General features: G+C 39.2%; 5 protein-coding genes across 6 annotated transcripts; 2 read left to right on the top strand and 3 right to left on the bottom strand.

Annotated features, from left to right (window-relative positions):
• The first annotated feature begins 214 nt into the window (after positions 1–214).
• LOC129569389 (uncharacterized) lies at positions 215–5,265 on the top strand. Its single transcript, XM_055448183.1, has 5 exons — positions 215–1,306; positions 1,373–1,665; positions 3,658–3,863; positions 3,991–4,162; positions 4,256–5,265. Exons 1-5 carry the CDS (start codon positions 1,083–1,085, stop codon positions 4,903–4,905), a joined length of 1,545 nt encoding a protein of 514 aa, XP_055304158.1. The 5' UTR covers positions 215–1,082; the 3' UTR covers positions 4,906–5,265.
• Positions 1,695–3,303, bottom strand: LOC129569397 (protein stand still). 2 transcript variants are annotated; one of them, XM_055448195.1, is made up of 5 exons: positions 3,287–3,303; positions 2,873–3,188; positions 2,706–2,793; positions 2,487–2,606; positions 1,695–2,394 (listed from the first exon to the last, which is right to left on the bottom strand). In XM_055448195.1, the coding sequence occupies exons 2-5, from the start codon at positions 2,980–2,982 to the stop codon at positions 1,888–1,890; spliced, it is 825 nt and encodes a 274-aa protein (XP_055304170.1). In that variant the 5' UTR covers positions 2,983–3,188; positions 3,287–3,303; the 3' UTR covers positions 1,695–1,887. The 2 variants fall into 2 exon arrangements, with proteins under 2 accessions (XP_055304170.1, XP_055304178.1); XM_055448203.1 differs by having other exon boundaries at positions 2,873–3,295.
• On the bottom strand, positions 5,008–9,914 carry LOC129569364 (structural maintenance of chromosomes protein 2). Its single transcript, XM_055448146.1, has 10 exons — positions 9,499–9,914; positions 9,071–9,388; positions 8,900–9,010; positions 8,212–8,830; positions 7,967–8,142; positions 7,037–7,901; positions 6,685–6,878; positions 6,500–6,607; positions 5,529–6,386; positions 5,008–5,436 (listed from the first exon to the last, which is right to left on the bottom strand). Exons 1-10 carry the CDS (start codon positions 9,664–9,666, stop codon positions 5,320–5,322), a joined length of 3,534 nt encoding a protein of 1,177 aa, XP_055304121.1. The 5' UTR covers positions 9,667–9,914; the 3' UTR covers positions 5,008–5,319.
• A 60-nt stretch (positions 9,915–9,974) lies between these two features.
• Positions 9,975–13,847, bottom strand: LOC129569380 (uncharacterized). The gene is made up of 5 exons (XM_055448171.1): positions 12,865–13,847; positions 12,567–12,755; positions 12,044–12,175; positions 10,607–11,918; positions 9,975–10,479 (listed from the first exon to the last, which is right to left on the bottom strand). The coding sequence occupies exons 1-5, from the start codon at positions 13,029–13,031 to the stop codon at positions 10,315–10,317; spliced, it is 1,965 nt and encodes a 654-aa protein (XP_055304146.1). The 5' UTR covers positions 13,032–13,847; the 3' UTR covers positions 9,975–10,314.
• A 94-nt stretch (positions 13,848–13,941) lies between these two features.
• Positions 13,942–17,735, top strand: LOC129569373 (protein suppressor of forked). Its single transcript, XM_055448157.1, has 11 exons — positions 13,942–14,119; positions 14,207–14,398; positions 14,550–14,582; positions 14,675–14,772; positions 14,872–15,451; positions 15,945–16,136; positions 16,241–16,487; positions 16,600–16,766; positions 16,828–16,935; positions 17,015–17,282; positions 17,345–17,735. Exons 1-11 carry the CDS (start codon positions 14,087–14,089, stop codon positions 17,569–17,571), a joined length of 2,145 nt encoding a protein of 714 aa, XP_055304132.1. The 5' UTR covers positions 13,942–14,086; the 3' UTR covers positions 17,572–17,735.
• Positions 17,736–17,894: the final 159 nt, after the last annotated feature.

The following is a 17,894-nucleotide window of genomic DNA, read 5'->3' as shown; positions in this document are numbered from 1 at the left end:
CTCTTCCTCTCGCTCCGTACACAATGAACGAAATTCTCGAAAGATACACAACAATAATGGGATTGAGTTGGTGTGCGAGAGACATTTTGATGTTTTGTGAGTGAATTGGTATGTAAGCAGCGACTTCATGCTGTCAAAAACGGAACCAATTTACCGATTTTCTTTGACACATGCGTAATAATAAACAATACATCTCATGTCCAACAATGTATGCAGTCAATGGAACAACCGAAGGCTCTCGCTCTCGCTCTCTTTCAGCTCGCAATCCGGAATTGTGTACGTTTTGTGGCTTATACGTGTGTTGGGTGTGTGTTTGTATGGCCGATAACGATTTTTTTGTTGTTTCTTCGCAGCTACATGCACATTGGCTTTGAAAGCCGTCGTATAAAGCTGTATAAATTACACGAAAATGAGGGTATCAATTTGCCGCCTAATTTCATCGAAAATTTTTGCAACAGCAACACCATCAAAACTAAATCAAATTTAACGTCATCTCAGAGTATGAATCTTGTTTGATGAACGAGAGCTACCTTGAACTAGGTCCCAAGTATTAGGAATTCGCCCGCATCAAACACATTACAACAAGATGTCGAACATTTGGCTTGTAGATGATCCAAGTATGCCTTGATCATATTTACTATTTTTTTCCACCCATTTTTTTGCATGAAAATCCACCGAATTAATTTCGAAACGATTTAAAACAAAAGATAATTTTGGAACGAATTTATCTGCATCATTAAACGCATCCGGTGCATATATGTAAGGAACCTGTCACGACTAAGTACTAGGCTACTTACTTCGTTTAGTGACATTCTATATTTACCTACGCTACTCGGTGTCTACCGAGATCCGCTGAACACAAAGTGTGTGTGTGCAAATTTCGCAAAAGTGTTTTATTTATTTATCGTCGCTGTTTTTTCTCTCTCTAAATTCCGTTTTTGCTATTTCGGGAGTTTTATTGTTGGGCCATTGAAGATTGAATGAGACACATTTCAATCGTGTAAACAGTAGTTTCGCTACGTTTTCGATTTGTTTTGAGTGATTGTAATACTGTGAATACTTTAGTGGATCTCTCTCCCATCATGGATGCACAAGCACAACAACCACAGGAACAACAACAAACATCAACAAAAGTGTTTACCGTCGTAGAGACCAGACATTTGTTGAAAATTCTGATGAATCCAAAGACCTTATCTATGTTTAAAGACAACAAACAATCGCATGCATTCGTTTGGAATTACATTTTCAAATGTATGAAGCTGAAATTTCCGAAATTCGCTAAAAGCACACGACAGTGCTACAAAAAGTATGCACCGCATTTATTCCGAATTAGTTATTTTGGTGGGCTGATTGTTTTTCTTTTTTTTCGCAGATATGAAAATTTGAAGGGAAAATATTTTGAAATAAAGCGCGCTCAAATGAACGGTGAACAGCGTCCGTATTGGTTGTACTACAACGAGATGGACTACATTATTAGCCATTTCCCTGGCCATCGGCCGCGAATAAATATCGATGCAAACAATTCAGCGTCGGCCACATCAACTCCGAATGCATCCAATGCATCATTGGACAGCACAAACAATGCGAATGTCACAAATAATTCTGATTTCCCCGACATCAAGCCGGTGCGTGCCGCTTCACTGTCTGCGGCCAATTTGGATGCAAGTGAGTGAAAAAAATATACAACAAACCAATTCCCCAGAAGGAAGAAAAACACAAATTTATTCTTTATTCTTACAATTTAACGAGAAATACGTTCAGTTCGCCGATTCAAGGGTATTCAAAGAGAATGGGTTTAAAAAAAATTTGTGTGTGTGTGTGTGTGTGTGTGTTTGTGTTAGTTAAAAAGCATTCTTAGTTCGTCCAATCGATTTTCGATAATTCTATCTACTCATGTAGCAGTTTTTTGTTCAATAGTTCCATCTGTTTCTGATGTTCCAATGTTTTGTTGGTGAGTTCAGCCTTAAGAATCGCTATTTCTAGCTGGTGTTTTTCGTGGCGAAGCTTTTTTATATCGTCAAATTCCATTTGCATGAGTTTCTTCTGGAATTCAATAAGCGAACGATCGACTGGCGTCCGCTTATATGATGGTGATGATCCTTCATACGTATTCGATTCACGTAATCTCTTGGTCGGTGGCTTTCGGATGTATTCATATTCTTGATTGATCAACGAACCACTCTCTTCGATCGATTCAATGCTTCTTTCGTCGACTTTACTGTGTTCCAACTCAAACTCCATGTACTCTTCACCATCGGATTCGGTCGATTCACATGGTTCAATGACATACATCTCATTTCCAGTGTTGTACGAATCCTGATCATCATTTGTGATGTACACCTGTGTTTCACCCTCTTCCTCTTCATCTTCCGTCTTCTTTATCTTCACTTGCACCTATTTCCATGGAAGAGTATACAACAATTGGTCAAACATTACAAACAATCGACTTTTCTCAGCACATAACGAATGGTTCAAAGCAAACTCACCACTTTCTTCTTGTACGACTTAATTTCATCCATGCCCGGATCGCGTTTAATGGCTCTGGGTGCACGCGATTTTACACTCTTTGCCGATTTGATTTTTTCCAACAAATCAGAATGTCGCCGCTAATGGATTAAGAAAATAAACATGAAGACAAATGAATTATTAAGTTTTTTTTTGGGGAAAACTAAATTGCAATATCAATCAATTGACACAATAATTACCTTGATGTGCTTCAAGATATTGCCGTTTGATTTAACCGACGTTCTCAGTAGTTGACCGTCAGTGCCGTCGGGTGTGCATATGTTGCATCTGTAATTATCGCATATACATTTGAAAATACCCACGCTAAATATGAAATTTATTTTTATTTTTTATTTTTCTGACTTACCGAACCACTAAAATATCGCCTTCGTTTGCAACCACTTCAAAAAATTCGCCGTCATATATTTGTGAATTGGTGAGACTTCGATTCAAACTAGTATTCATTTCCATATTCATTCAATGGCGGTATCAAGCCTCACAGCATGTAGAACGAAAGAAAAATGACCACGGTCGACAAAATTGCGATGCGTTCGTCTTTTTTAATCGGTTTCACTTTTTCTTTCGATTCAAATTGAATCACATCGAAATTGTTGTATCAAATTTTCCCACCGAGATATGTGTGTTTTTGTTTGGAAAGTCGGAATACTTTAATTGAAATACGTCTGTTTGAAATACACAAGAAAATTAATTTTATAAATACCATCGAAATAAAACACTTTAGTTCGAATGGCCAGAAATTGCTCTCAATGAAAGTACATACTCAAAGCTCAAAAATGGCGTCGCACAGACCACTGACAGCTAGCGAAACGTCATACATACAAGCGAACGAAATGAATGAATTAGCGAACACATTCACACTCACACACTCGAGAGAGAGAGGGAGAGAACGATTGAAAATGGCTTTAGTTTTAGTAATGGCAAAAGCGTAAACAAGTAACCATAACACATTTGAGCATCAGACAACACTAAAGCAAGCGTTTTTTTGTTTGTAAATACATAATATACGATCACATTTTCGGCGACCTTGCATCTGAGCCGGAATATTCGGTATTAAATTCACCATTTCAACCAATTTTTTTTGTCATTTTGTCGTTGTGTGTTTCAATTGAGAAAAAAAATTCCATTTGACAGATGATACCGTGCTGACACCGTTCATACCGAAGAAGATTCAATTACTCACCCTGATTCGGAACACAAAACCATCCGATTTCGAGAAGAAGAGTGATGGTTGGGAATTGGTGCTGAAAAAAGCCCAAAGTAAAGGTCTATATCCATTGAACAAAACTTGGCTGGATTTTTACTACGAAATATGGATCGCAAATGTAGATGATGTTGTTGTAAGTATAAAAATGCATTTCTTTTCATTGCTACCAAATTCGTTTGCCGCCAATTTCAATCCAATGACATATAAACCATGATTTTGTTTCGTTTCAAACAAACACACACACTTACACACACACACAGACTAAATGGGAAAGTTTCAGCACAGGCACACGAATGGTTCGATATGATGAAGCAGACAAAATCATGTTTGATATAATCAAAGACGATTGGAATGAATTTGGATCCAATTCAAATTCATCGATTCGAATACCAACACTGCGTACATTGCCCGGCTACATAGAAAAACTAAAAGGTAATGATAACAAACCTACATGTCCATTGTCCATTGCTCCATCTAATTGAACGGTCAAATTTTCTAATGGCATCGGTCTCATATTCCAATTAGATTTGCGACAAGACAACATAGTTTTAGAAGAAATTGACAACATCCTTCCAGAAAGAAATGATACGGACACGTCGAGAGATGCACATTTTGCGTCGAATAATAATACGTCAAACAAAAGCAATCGTTTAGAAAACGGTCATTGTTTCACCGAGCCAACACATCAACAATCATCACCGACCACTGTACCGAGTGTGTTCAACCATGATGCGCCCCTCACTCAATACAAACAACAGGCGCTCCAGCTAAAAAATCAATTCATCAAAACGAAAATGTCCGCCTACGCGGAGAAACACAATCGAAAGTGTTACAAAATGGATTTGGAGCTGTATAAAATTGAAAAAGAATTGGGTCTGCCGCCGTCCGAATTTACACAGAAATTCGCACAACAAATTGTCACCGATCATACATCAAACAATCTCAGTATGGCGCCCATACCATCGATGCATCCACATCCACAGCAACAGACACAAGCACAACAAATAATCAGTAATAGTCTACCAAATGCCGGGCCCCAAATACAAACCGTTGTAAACGGTGGCAACGGAAATGCTAACGCACAATCCGTACACGGTCTAAATGAAACGTTCTTCAATGTTGACATCAAACGCGAAATGAACTTTGATGATGGCGGAAACTTTGACTTTGTCTAGTTTATAAAAACTCACACATTTTTAGCTTGTAAGGAAAAAAAAAACAACAGAAAAAAAATATAATGAGATTTTTGCTTCCAAATTCACTTTTTAAAAGGAATCTTTTTCGTTTCTGTCTCTTTGTTTGTTTGTAAGACTCAAATTTATTATTCATTTTAGTTTTAAATAATTCATTTCACTCTTTCAATAAAACTGAAAATCGAAATTGTGTAGAAAAAGCAACCAATTGTTTTGGGCCTTATCCTTCGGTTTGCTTGTTCGTTTTATGTATGTCGTTTGGATTTGTCAAACAATGAATCTTTCAAAAAAAAAACAAACAGTTATAAGTTATAATAAATGGCAAAAAAATTAATCAGAAAATTATTGAATTTATTTGTGAATTGAGATGGTGTGACAATTGGCCGGAGATGGTGCTTATCTATTACGCATGTTCTGTGTTCGAATCACTCCTGACACGCCGTTCTCAAACTTTGTCTTGAAAATGACGTTGGCATTGTTGAACATACCATCTTTCAGCGAGACGATGATGAACTGTAAATGAAAACACAATCGATTAGTTTCATCAAAGGAAAAACAATTTCCCATCAAATAACTCAATCCTTGGACCTAAAGAAGCTATTTACCTGTGAATTTGTGAAGTGCATTTTCAACATGCGACCGATATTCTGTGTGTGTGACATATCGAGAGCGGCGTCGACTTCGTCCAGAATGTAAATGGGCGCTGGTTTGTACTTTAACATCGCCAAAATGAGTGACAACGCGACAAGTGAACGTTGACCACCACTGAGCTCGGTGAGTGATTCCTTCCACACGCCGTTGAATCCAACACGGATGTTCAAACCCTGGTAGAATTCCATATCTGGCGATGGCACCAATGTGGCTTGTGCTCCAGGCAACAAAACACTGAAAATACTGCCGAAATTTTTGTCCACCTCTTGCCATGCTTTGCGGAGCAGTTCCATCTTTTCAGCATCCAGACCCTTCAGAATGCCCTTGATTTTCTTTCGATCATTTTCAACGATACCTTTGCGGTCGCACACACTTTTCAGCTCCTCTTCTTCACGCTCCAGCAACATCATGGCCTTCTCATTGATACGTTTCTTCATTTTATTGTACTGTTCATGTGCCTTACGCAATTTTTCACCCGACTCTTCTGGATTCTCTCGGCTGTAATCGTATTTGGTGTTCTTGGCACCAAAGTAATCTCGATCGGTTTCGATCCATTTGTGCTGCTCTTCCATTGCACGAATACGATCATAGCCGTCTTTGTTGTCGCTTTTAATCTTTGACAATTCTGATTCCTTCTTCTTTATCTGTAGCTGGAGATCGTCATTCTTTTTCAGCAGTTTATCTTTACGAGCAATGGCTTTCTTGAGCTCAGTGTGCTTTGATGAAATCGAATCTTTTTGCTCTTTGATTCGCAGTTTTAAATCTTGAATCTCTTTGGAAGCTGCAGCACTCGTTGACATTAAGTCATCCAACTAGTGGATTAATGAAATTCAACAATACAATATAAGCAATTGAGAATTTCGAAACGAATTTTGGGCTAAACTATTTTGTCTCAATTCTTTTGCCTCAATTTTTGATAGCTCACCTTCTTTTGCAACTCTTCAATGTGCGCTTCAGAAGCAGTCATTTCCTCTTTGGCCTTCTCTATGCTTCCCTTCAATTCTTCGACTTCCAAACGAAGCGTCTCAGCTTCCTGTGAACAAAGTTCATATTCAGAAATGAGTTACATGAATCGCAAATAAATGAAGTTGTAAAAGGTACGAGTGAAACCTTTTCATGCTTTTCCCATTCTTTTCGACTCTTGTCGGCTTTCTCTTTCGTCTTTTGCATGTTGTCTTTAGCCTCTTTGAGCTGACGATCGCGATAACCTTTGGCATCAGCCAAATTTGCTTCAAGATCCTTGATTTTGGTGTTGCAAGTCACTTGCTCCTCTTTTTTCTCTTTGATTGTCGTTTTCAGCGTTTCTAAATCACCGAAAAGTCATTATATTTTATTAATTTTCTATTCGCATAGTCCATTTAAGAAAAAATATTTTTTTTCGTCAGAAAAGAAGTTGTTGTTAATTTCAATCTTCTTTGAAAGTTCAAATTGAGAAAAAATAAATAGAAAAGTCAACATTTACCGATATTAGCTCGAGCATCTTCGATTTCTTGTTGATGCTTTTGATAGGTGGTTTGTGCTAATAACTGTTTAATCGATTCCAACTCGTAGTTGGCGGCTTCAAGCTGTCGCTTGAGTTGATTGTACTGATTGGCGGTGCCTTGAATTTTACCGATTTGTTCTTGGATTTTTCGAAGTTCAGCCCGTTTGGCGTCCAAGCGTTTGGAAAAATCTTTTATTTCAGCCACTTGGACAAGAACTGGAGTTTGCTGTGACTGAGCACCACCAGACAGTGTACCCTCTGGTTCGAGTACATCGCCATCGAGAGTGATTGACCGTGTTAGAATGCGTTGATGATATGTGACTTGTTTGGCAACTGACATATTTGTGCAAATGAATGTCCGGCCAAAAACATACTCCATAACAATTCTTAGCTGTGGATCATAGGTGATCAAATCCATGGCTGGTATGCAATTGTCAGGGCCGACCAATTGTTGGGCAGTTTTAATTTTGCCCGGTTCAATGGTCGAGCCACGGATTTTTGTGATTGGAATAATTGTGGTACGTGTTTGCAATTGGCCACGTTCCAAAATCTTTTTCGACACGACCTCATCATCGACAACCAGATTGAAAAGACTACCACCACCACACGTACTCAAGGCCACGTAATATTTCGGATCTTTAACGTCAAACAGTTTGCAAACCATTCCCTTGACAGCACGTCGATTGAAATTCGGCTCTGGGTCACGGTACTGTACTTCAAACCGATGACCACCTTTTCGATCCAACTCCTGTTGCATCTGGCGACATTCGTTGTTCAATGTATCACGTTGTTTCTCTAAACCTTCCAATGTTCCATCTTCATAGTCAATGTCGGCCAGTTTTTGCTAATTAAATTGAATCAAAAATTGTAATTCAAGGGAAAAGCAAAATTGAATCTATTTTAAAATACCTCGATCGTTTTGACTTCTTTTTCCTTGGTTTCCAAATTATTTTTGTTTTGTTGATACGATGAATCGCTTTTGGTTTGCGTTTTTTCCTTGTCTTGCAACAATTTGGTCGTGTATTTTAGGTCCATTTCACACTTTTTTATTGTCGTTGTTGCCTCGCATAATTTCGTTTTGGTTGCTGTTCAATCGAAAATTTCAAATGTAATACTGTGATTCGCAATATGGCAAATAATCTGTGTATACTCACTGGTCAATTGCTCCTGAAGTGATGTGGCCTGACCATCTTCATTCATGTCTAAGCCAGCACTGACCGCTTGGAAACGTTTCTGGGCATCGGAGAAGGCCTTGCTGTCCGCTTCATCCGCTTCTTTTAAACTCTGAAACAAACCACCAACTTTATCAACTTTTGCCTCCTTCGTTTTCAACGCCTCCTCATCCTTTGACATATTCTTCTGGATCAATTTCAGTTTGCGTTTTTCAGCATCGACCTCCAGGCCTGCACTTCTCTTCGCACCATTGGCCGTTGCCTCGGTTTTTGACTTTTCCGCCAATTCTTTCTCTAGTTCGGCCAATTCGCCGCCAGTCTCAGCGTCAATTCGCTCTTGCACCTCTTTGCATTGTTCATCGATGGTTTCGGTTTCAGTGATGTTATTTTCAATTTCCTTTTTACTGTTTTCAATGAATGTGTTCACCGATTCGATCTGTTTCTCGCAATGCTCCAGGTTCTTCTTGTATTGCAGATATTTGTACGAATAGTGAATGTGGGTTAGATGATCAATGTCACGCTTCAACTTTTGGAATTCCTGATACTGAGCTTGTTCGTCACGCAATTTTTCCATTCGTGGATTGATTTCTTCTTGTAACAACTGAAAATCCAACAAAATTTCATTCATTTTTATTCAAAGACAATTAAATTCGATTGTGTTGTTTCTTACCGAATCCATTTCCTTGAGTTTGGAGTCCTTTTTCTCAATAACTTTGGTCGTTTGTTCACGCTTCGATTCGTACAAACTGGTACCCGATGCTTCTTCAATCATTGACAATATCTAATAGCGAAAATAGACGCTTAGTTTCATAGACACATAAAGAATGTTGTATCAATTTACCTCCATCGGTTTCATGTTCAGCACTTTTGTGATGCGACCCTGCATAATCAAAAAGTTGGGATTGTTCACATTCATTTGAATGGAGCAGAACAAGTCAACCACCCGTTTGTTTAGCACCGTACGCCCGTTGATGAAGTATTTGTTTTTGCCACCGCCGCCGACACAAACTTGCCGCGAAACTGTGATTTCTCTGCAGTTTTCATAGCCGACGGGACAATTGTTGGGATCGGTGTTATCAAACACAATGGTGACCGATGCCTTTGTAATGCCAGCCTGTCCATTTTTGAAAATTAACTCTTGCAACGATGTCGCTCGAACCTAATCCAATCGAAATAGACGCTCAATTGTAAGTAAACGCAATGTCAATGCAAACAATTTGACTCAAAATGTCAACAGCAACTCGGTATTAGTTAGCGGGTTATATTTACCTGGCCCAAATTGGAGATGCCTAGTACAAAACAAATTGAATCCAATATGTTTGACTTTCCAGTGCCATTGAGACCGGTGATAGCTGTGAATTCTTTATCAAAACCATCGATTTCTGTTCGTTTTCCGTACGATTTAAAACCATCCAAAATCAACTTTTTTATGTACATTTTCAGCGATTGTTCACTTCACCATTCGATTTACGTAGTCGCTATTTTTTCGCTTTTTCTATCGTCAAATACTGTTGATTCAATGCACAACCCAATGTAGAAATTAAAATTGTTGGAAAAATTTCGCGCGCGTCCTTTATCTACGCTTTCATATGCTTGTGTGTAGAATCCGTTTGGGAAAATTTGAAAAATGAAGATGGCAGATTTGACATTTCGATACGCTTATGTTGCTATGTGAGTAATAGCGCGTTCACAGTTCGCTGTCACACATTCCTTTACACAAGTACACATACACTGAAAATTTGCTCTTTTCTTTTAGTTTTTTCTTTATTTTTATTTTTATTTTTATGTCCGAAAAATGTGTCAAAATGAGAAAATTGGATTTTATTTCAGTATTCAAAATACAATAATTTCACTTTCAGTTCTGCTTAGGGCTAAACAAATGTTTATGATTAAATGAGTAATGAGTTTGATTTTACCCATGGTATGAACCAGACCTTAAAATCTGTCTGTTAAAAAAATGTGTAGAAAAAAAAATTTATTCTAAATATTTGTTTTTCTTTCGTTTGGGAAGCGAATTCAATTCGTCAATGTTGAGTAATCAATGGTTTTGATATTTTGAATGCTCTCCAGCTCACGCATGACCGTCTATGCCAATGTGATGCGGTGCAAATCGCCATCGTATTTGATTGATGCGGCCTTCACTGCCGGGTCTTGGATTATGACATTCTTTTCTTCGACGCTCATCTTATCACCATTTTCCAAGAGACCAACAAACGAGGTGATTTCGAAAGCCACATCTTCGGTGATCGACTATTTCAAGAGCAAACACATATTGAATTAGTGATGGAAAACATTCAAATGAAATTATAAATTCTCTTTTTGATTTCTTCCGCAAAAACCAAAGAACAAACACAAAAATGACCCGATAAAAACTCACCCGAATGTTGTTGGCACGCACGCGTTCAATTCTGCCGTAGTCGAAGCAATACACCTGGGCATGATCGTCGACCAACTCCTGTTGGTATTGGCAACGATACCAAATTTTACCTTCGGGTTCCTTGATTTCGACCACGCACAGCTCCTTCACCTTTGGCTTGTATGCCGGTGCATTCTTCACGGACATACCAAACGCTTGCGTCAAATTATCGGCGTTCATGAACGTGTCGACGTCCGTCTTCAGAATGCACGTCACATAATTTTCGCAAATTCGTTCCGGCCCAATGATCATGATTTCCACGTCCGATGCATTTTTGACCACCTTTTGCTTGATATCTTCGATGCGATAACGCTTCTGTACCGTCGCATTGAGCACTTCGCTGACCGATTGGTTTGTGATGAGATCGAACAATTCGACGGATTCTTTACCATTGATATGCGGGTTGTCGCCTTTTACTCGGAGTCCAACGCCACTATCGCACAATTCACCCAAGTGTTTCGACATGTTGTCCTTTTCGTTCGTTTCGTAATCATCGTGAATGCCCTTCAGAGCCACTGGGATAATCAAACGACGATGTGTTTGAAGATGTTTAGGCAACGCCTTGATGTGACTGAATGGCACCTCGTCCGAATTGCCGAAATCAATGAAACCAACTTTAACCATAGCGTTGGCTTTGTCGCAACTGATTACGATTGCACGATAGTACATGCCATCGAACGGAGCCATCACGATGTCGTTTCTATTTGGGTGGACGGTCAACTTTGGCTGTGTCTTTGACGTTTCTCCAACTTCGGTAATCAGTTTGGCATATTCATCGTTGGTGAGGGCCGATCGAATGTAAACGCTTCGGTGTGTACGAACATGAGTGATGTAGACCTCCGTATTATCCGGAATCGAATCAGAGACCAAACCATTTGTCGGTTGCGCTGGAGTGGCCTGTGCCGGCACCGGCTCAGCTTTTGTTTGTGCCAAGAGTCGTGCCCGTGGTGAACGAGTTACCTTTTCGGTGTTGCGATTTTCCTCGATCAGAGTTCCGGCTTTCGAACGCTTATCGTCCGAATTGGAAACCGTGTCTGAAGCGGTGGACGAAATCGGTACCTTTTTGCTGGCTGACGCAATCGATTCGGCCTTCTGTGGCAACGGTTCAACTTTTGGTTCAACCTTGATTGGCAACGATTCACCATTTGGCCGCCCATCAGCAGCATCTGTGCCTTTCACCACGTGATTTGCTTCGGGAAGCTTTTCAACCGAATCCGACAAATTGTAGCGGCTTGCACGAATGCTGTACGTCGATTTTGCTGGCACAAGCTTCCTGTTTATTTTCAAAAAAAAAAAACAATCACATCATTGTTACTCAGCTTATCAATGTGAGAAAGAACAACGTATTTGTGGAATACAAAAACCAAACGAGAGACAATTTGGCTCGGCAATACTTACGGCATCGAGACACAGTTAGGCTTGTGTGTCAACCAATCGCTCTCTTGGCACTCTTCAGAGCAGTAAAATTCACGGCATCGACCACAGTTGTAATAAGCTTTGTCACCGCATTTTATGCAAACACCGTATGGCCTGTAACACAAACAAAAAATGTCTTTGTTCACAAATCGAACTCATGTTTGCTGTTATTTGATCGGTAGAGATAATCTCTCTTGTTGATAACAACGGAAATCATGATGACAAACACGTAGAGTGTGTTCAATACAAAATGCAACCAAATGACGGTAAATCAGATACAAAAAGTGGGTGGGGAATGTTTTTAAGAAAGGAAACCATTTAGAAAAATGCTGCGAATGCAAATTTCACAATGTATCGCAAGTTTGCACATGTCATTGAAAGTAATGAAATTGCGAGCAAAATTTAAGAGCAAAATAGACATCAATTTTTGAATGCAAAATCCACGTGTTTTGTTGCTGTCGAACGCATGCAAAAATTGAACAAAATCAATGCTGATTATTCTTACCGGTTGTCCGACGACGAATCGGCTTCGAAACCATTTTCAGACCCATTTTCCGCCAAATTTTGTCGTGACCGAAATTCACTGCGCTTCTGGTGACCAGTGTCTTCGCTGGAGTTGTCGCCCCGCTTGGCATTTGCAAATTGAACACGATATCCTTCGGCAGACAGACCATCTTTTGCGCGTTGAGCATCACTGCAAAAACGTACAAAAGCAAAATGACAAGAACCGAACAAACCCATAAAAAAAACACTCGAAAAAAACGAAATCAAATGAACAATGGTTGAAGAAAAATGTTCCTTACCTTTCATTCTGATAAAGTGGGAATGCCAATGCCCGTTTGCTTGGTGGCCGATTGAAATGAATGACACGACCAAACGTTTCGCACAGCGAACGAATTTTGTCGTCATCGTCCGATTCTTTTGCATTCAAAATGCACAATTTTCGTAAATCCTTCGGTTGATCAGACATTCTTTGCGGCTCAATGATCTAATTTCCACAAAATTTATTTCAGTAAAATCTGCGAAATTTTCTTTCGATACGTTAATTTTTAGCGATAAAAAAAAAGTAAAATTCGTTCGTAAAACAGAGTTGAGAAAAAATCTCCAGAAAAACACGTGTTTCAAAAACTGAACTGTGTTGTTTGAATACTGCCTCAAAAGTGAAATCACCAACGATTGCTCTCCGAATGTTGAGAACGATTAACGGTTCTGAGTTATGAAGATATTCTGCACCGTCTGCAGTTTTATGTGTGCGAATCGGTGCGCTCTCGTTCGTCGCTCACACAAGCCGAGTTTCAGTATAACTCAAGCGGAACATCATTGATCTTTGACTCAAGTTACACGACACACAGATGCTATTGTTGTTGCATCGCCCAAAGTCGATATTCGCAGAATTGTATTTGGAATTTTTGAACGGCGATAAAACTGTTTATTTTATGTGTTTTTTCCAATCTCTCTGTGCCTCTTTCACATACACACGTTTGGTTACAATTTGTAAATTGCGTTGTGGACAACCACTGCCGGAGAATTCGCAGAACGCAAAGAATTGTATGGGCTCATAACAAAAACGAGCGAAATAATTTTAGTCTGTCATATGAATGAGTGTGTTTGGTTGGTGTTGTTGTTGTTGCTATTCGTTCGGTCAATTTTTTGACAGTTCATTTTGTTGTTCGTACGATAAACACTCACCTTGACTGGGCTCACATTGAAAATTGTCACAAACAACCAGCACAAATGCCGCCTGTACCGAATTGTGTGTGAACGATTTTATGGTGCCTACGCAAACAGCAAACAATCAAATTCAATGATAACAACAGCCCGCAAAACCGCAAACAAAATTCGAAATATTGTGTGTATTGTGTTAGTTTAGAGGTGATGCGGCGTTGACAATCGTATACCTAACCTCAAATGCATTGTTTGTAAATTACATTTTTGACATAAGAAAATAAAAAAGGCGAAGCAGAATTGCTTTTTCTTCTTCTTCATTTTGTCTGTTGTGCGAGCGAATCAAAGTGCAAATTCAACATGAATATTAAGGATCAAATTAAAATCGATATTGTAAGGAAATTGGGAACGTTTGCGAAAAATGTGTTGGAATCATATTGAAATTTTGGTTTCGGTGTTTGTTTAATGTATCGGTTTTAGGAATGGGGACATGAGCGGCTGGTGCGAGCACAGCAAACGGTGGAATTGCGACCGTATGATGTTGAAGCTTGGTCGGTTCTCTTGAGAGAAGCACAAAATCGGCCCGTAAACGATGTCCGTTCGCTGTATGAATCATTGGTGGCCGTATTTCCAACCACCGCGCGCTTTTGGAAAATATTCATCGAACAAGAGGTAAGCACGCAGTTTATTTTTGACATTCAATTTAAACCGACGATATTCACAATATCGGATGCGTAAATAATGCGTCATTCATCGTTTTTTTTTCTTCTTTTTTATGAAAATATCAAAAAAATGTGATGAGAAAATGATTTTCGTTTTACAGATGAAGGCAAGAAACTATGAACGTGTGGAAAAGGTACAGTAGACAATCGAATGAAATCTAAATAGACAATAATTTAAATACAAAGAAGATTCCACTCAACTGAAATAAAAATGCTTTCTCCACAGTTGTTTCAGCGGTGTCTCATCAAAATTCTCAACATTGACCTTTGGAAATTGTATTTGACATACGTAAAAGAGACTAAATCGGGATTGAGTACACACAAGTACGTATCGAGTTAAAATAATTGAATTTCTGACATTTTACTCCAGAGCCAGCTAATTTAATATTTTCACTTCATTCAACCTTCTCATCGAAAACACAGAGAAAAACTCGCCCAAGCGTATGATTTTGCACTGGAAAAGATTGGTATGGATTTGCATTCATTTTCAATTTGGAGTGATTATGTGCAGTTTTTGCGTGGAGTTGAGGCCGCCGGCAGTTTTGCCGAGAATCAAAAAATCACCGCCGTTCGGCGAGTGTACCAGAAAGCAGTACTTACACCCATCATTGGCATTGAAATTCTATGGAAAGAATACATTCAATTCGAACAGAATATCAATCCAATAATTTCGGAAAAGATGAGCTTGGAACGATCTCGTGACTACATGAACGCACGTCGAGTGGCCAAAGAATTGGAAGCGGTCACAAAAGGATTGAATCGCAATCTACCCGCCATTCCGCCCACGCTAACTAAAGAAGAAATGCGACAAGTTGAACTATGGAAGAAGTACATTGCATTTGAAAAATCGAATCCACTTCGCAGCGAGGACACAGCATTGGTTACTCGTCGTGTTATGTTCGCAACCGAACAGTGTCTGTTAGTATTGAATCATCATCCGGCGGTCTGGCATCAAGCGGCCCAATACCTAGATCAAAGCTCCAAATTGCTTACCGAAAAAGGAGTGCGTATTTCAATTGAATTGTTACACACTAAAGTGGATGATACAATCACAGCGTCAACTTTGGTTACATTAGTGGCGCTTCAATTTTGGATTGCTCATTCTGTGATACGAATAAAGATCGGCAAAGCATTTGCAATTGCCGATGAACGAAATCAAAGTCAAATACCAAACTCGATTGTGTCGTGTCATTTATTTCATTCACATGAAATGAATTCGGATTGCCAAATGTTTCCAAAAAAAAAAATACGGTTCAAGCCATTCGAAATGAAATTCCTTTTGTATTTACTCCCAATTGAATTGCTCTAAAGTCTAAAACTTTTATGATCTAAACTTCCTAATTCTCCCGATTGAAAATTGAGTGCACATTTTGGAAACATTTTGTAATTGAAAATTCATTGCGTTTTACTTTAGTTAAGCCAACAATCCATTGTAAAGCCAACGACAATTTTTAATCGGTTTCTCTCTTCATTGTTTTTATCGGTTTCTCGCCCAGGATGTAAATGCTGCCAAAGCATTCGCCGATGAAGCTGCTAATATTTTAGATCGTGCAATCAACGGGCCGCTGTGCCGAAATGCACTGTTGTACTTTGCGTACGCAGACTTTGAAGAAGGTCGCATGAAATACGATAAGGTCCATCAAATGTACAACAAATTCATATCGATTCCGGACGTTGATCCGACATTGGTGAGTTGATCCAAGCAACATTGTTGCTGTTTTACTGAAGCCAATTTTAATTTTATTCTTATTCGAATCACATCTCCCATCATTCCATTTCTTCCCCTTGCTAGACTTATGTTCAATACATGAAATTCGCGAGACGTGCCGAGGGTATAAAGTCGGCTCGAACCGTGTTCAAAAAGGCTCGCGAGGATATTCGTTCACGTTATCATGTGTTCGTTGCCGCTGCCCTCATGGAATACTATTGCAGCAAAGATAAGGATATTGCCTTTCGTATATTCGAATTGGGATTGAAGAAGTTTGGCGGCAATCCCGAATATGTCAAGTGTTACGTTGACTATTTATCACATTTGAACGGTAAGTCGGTGTGGAGAAAGCAAAATGATTCAGATTCATATGAAAATGAGTCATTTTTCAAACTAATTTCAACCCTTCTAACTAAATAATAATCAATCGTGTCTGGTTACAGAGGATAACAACACCCGTGTCTTGTTCGAACGTGTACTTTCTTCGGGCGGTTTAACATCACAGCTGTCAGTCGATGTATGGAATCGCTTTTTGGAGTTTGAATCGAATATTGGCGATTTATCGAGTATCGTGAAAGTGGAACGTCGCCGAAGTGCCGTTCTGGAGACTGTAAGCATTGAATGAGTGTCAGTAAGCATTGCAACATCCTGAAATAACTTTTGTTTTTTAGCTCAAAGAATTCGAAGGAAAAGAGACAGCGCAGCTTGTTGATCGGTACAAATTTCTGGATTTGTTCCCATGTACGGGCGTTGAACTGAAATCGATCGGATATTCACCGGTGAGTTAGTCAGCAGGCCAATTGAATCCCATAACCAATTTTCAGGTAATGAAAACGATATATTCTAATCAAATTACAGGAAACGGGTCTATTTACGAAACAATCCGTAGTGGAAAACGAGGAGGTTGTGTGTCAGCTGCCAAGACCAGATTTCTCACAGATGATACCGTATAAACCGAAAGCGAATCCATATCCATATGAGCATCCATTGGCCGGAGGAACATTTCCGCAGCCTCCTGCTCTGGCCGCACTTTGTGCACAGCTTCCACCACCGATGTGTTTTCGTGGCCCATTCGTTGGTGTTGATTCGCTCATTGATGTATTCAATCGCATCAAGTTGCCCGAATGTAAGGCTTTTGCCATAGAATCATTCACAAAGAATTTTACTAATTTCATGATCCATTTTCAGCATCACCAATTCCAAATGCCAGCGACAATGGATGCGACGTGAAGCTCTTTGATCTAGCCAAATCCGTTCATTGGATTGTTGACGATGGCGCCTATTCGGGCGAAGGTCTAAAACGGAAGATGCTGCCAGGCAATGATGACAGTGATGATGAAACGACTACACCACGGCCACCTCCAGCACAAGATATCTACCGTTTGAGGCAGCAGAAACGTTTTAATAAGTCTTAATTGTATACTTTGTAGCCAAATCAATACACATTAATCCAATAAAGTTTATTCAGACTTCAGATGAGAACGAAACGAATACGTAAATTCTACCAAAATTACTGTTTCTCACTGAATGTCATATATTCTCATCAATTTCAATAAAGCTTAGTATTTTATCATGAAAATGCGCATAAATTAGTTGAAATCATTGGTGTTATGAAAACTCATTCAAATCAAGCTGGTCCATTCAAATGTATTCAAATTCCTTCTTTGAATTTTCAAATACCGCATAAATCGTAACATTCGCATCGGTCGACCCGATTTGTCGAAACTGTCATCTGGGA

This window comes from Sitodiplosis mosellana, unplaced genomic scaffold (assembly GCF_009176505.1).
Source record: "Sitodiplosis mosellana isolate CC-2019 unplaced genomic scaffold, AAFC_SMos_1.0 Smas_scaffold_1, whole genome shotgun sequence".
NCBI classification, from domain to species: Eukaryota; Metazoa; Arthropoda; class Insecta; order Diptera; family Cecidomyiidae; genus Sitodiplosis; species Sitodiplosis mosellana.
Note: the sequence above shows the minus strand (reverse complement) of the source record. Positions and strands in the feature narration are given on the sequence as shown.

Bases quoted from the DNA above. Each gene is read 5' to 3' on its own strand.
- LOC129569389 (XM_055448183.1), top strand. From the start codon at position 1,083: ATGGATGCACAAGCACAACAACCACAGGAACAACAACAAACATCAACA. The intron at 1,666-3,657 runs GTGAGTGAAAAA...TCCATTTGACAG, and splicing joins TGCGGCCAATTTGGATGCAA to ATGATACCGTGCTGACACCG. The intron at 3,864-3,990 runs GTAAGTATAAAA...ACACACACACAG, and splicing joins CAAATGTAGATGATGTTGTT to ACTAAATGGGAAAGTTTCAG.
- LOC129569397 (XM_055448195.1), bottom strand. From the start codon at position 2,982: ATGAATATGGAAATGAATACTAGTTTGAATCGAAGTCTCACCAATTCA. The intron at 2,794-2,872 runs GTAAGTCAGAAA...CGATAATTACAG, and splicing joins GGCGATATTTTAGTGGTTCG to ATGCAACATATGCACACCCG. The intron at 2,395-2,486 runs GTGAGTTTGCTT...CCATGGAAATAG, and splicing joins AGTCGTACAAGAAGAAAGTG to GTGCAAGTGAAGATAAAGAA.
- LOC129569364 (XM_055448146.1), bottom strand. From the start codon at position 9,666: ATGTACATAAAAAAGTTGATTTTGGATGGTTTTAAATCGTACGGAAAA. The intron at 8,831-8,899 runs GTAAGAAACAAC...TTGGATTTTCAG, and splicing joins AACTCAAGGAAATGGATTCG to TTGTTACAAGAAGAAATCAA. The intron at 5,437-5,528 runs GTAAATAGCTTC...TTTCATTTACAG, and splicing joins TGCACTTCACAAATTCACAG to TTCATCATCGTCTCGCTGAA.
- LOC129569380 (XM_055448171.1), bottom strand. From the start codon at position 13,031: ATGTCTGATCAACCGAAGGATTTACGAAAATTGTGCATTTTGAATGCA. The intron at 12,176-12,566 runs GTAAGAATAATC...TTTGTGTTACAG, and splicing joins GATTCGTCGTCGGACAACCG to GCCATACGGTGTTTGCATAA. The intron at 11,919-12,043 runs GTAAGTATTGCC...GAAAATAAACAG, and splicing joins CCTAACTGTGTCTCGATGCC to GAAGCTTGTGCCAGCAAAAT.
- LOC129569373 (XM_055448157.1), top strand. From the start codon at position 14,087: ATGAATATTAAGGATCAAATTAAAATCGATATT. The intron at 16,488-16,599 runs GTAAGTCGGTGT...GTCTGGTTACAG, and splicing joins CTATTTATCACATTTGAACG to AGGATAACAACACCCGTGTC. The intron at 17,283-17,344 runs GTAAGGCTTTTG...ATCCATTTTCAG, and splicing joins TCGCATCAAGTTGCCCGAAT to CATCACCAATTCCAAATGCC.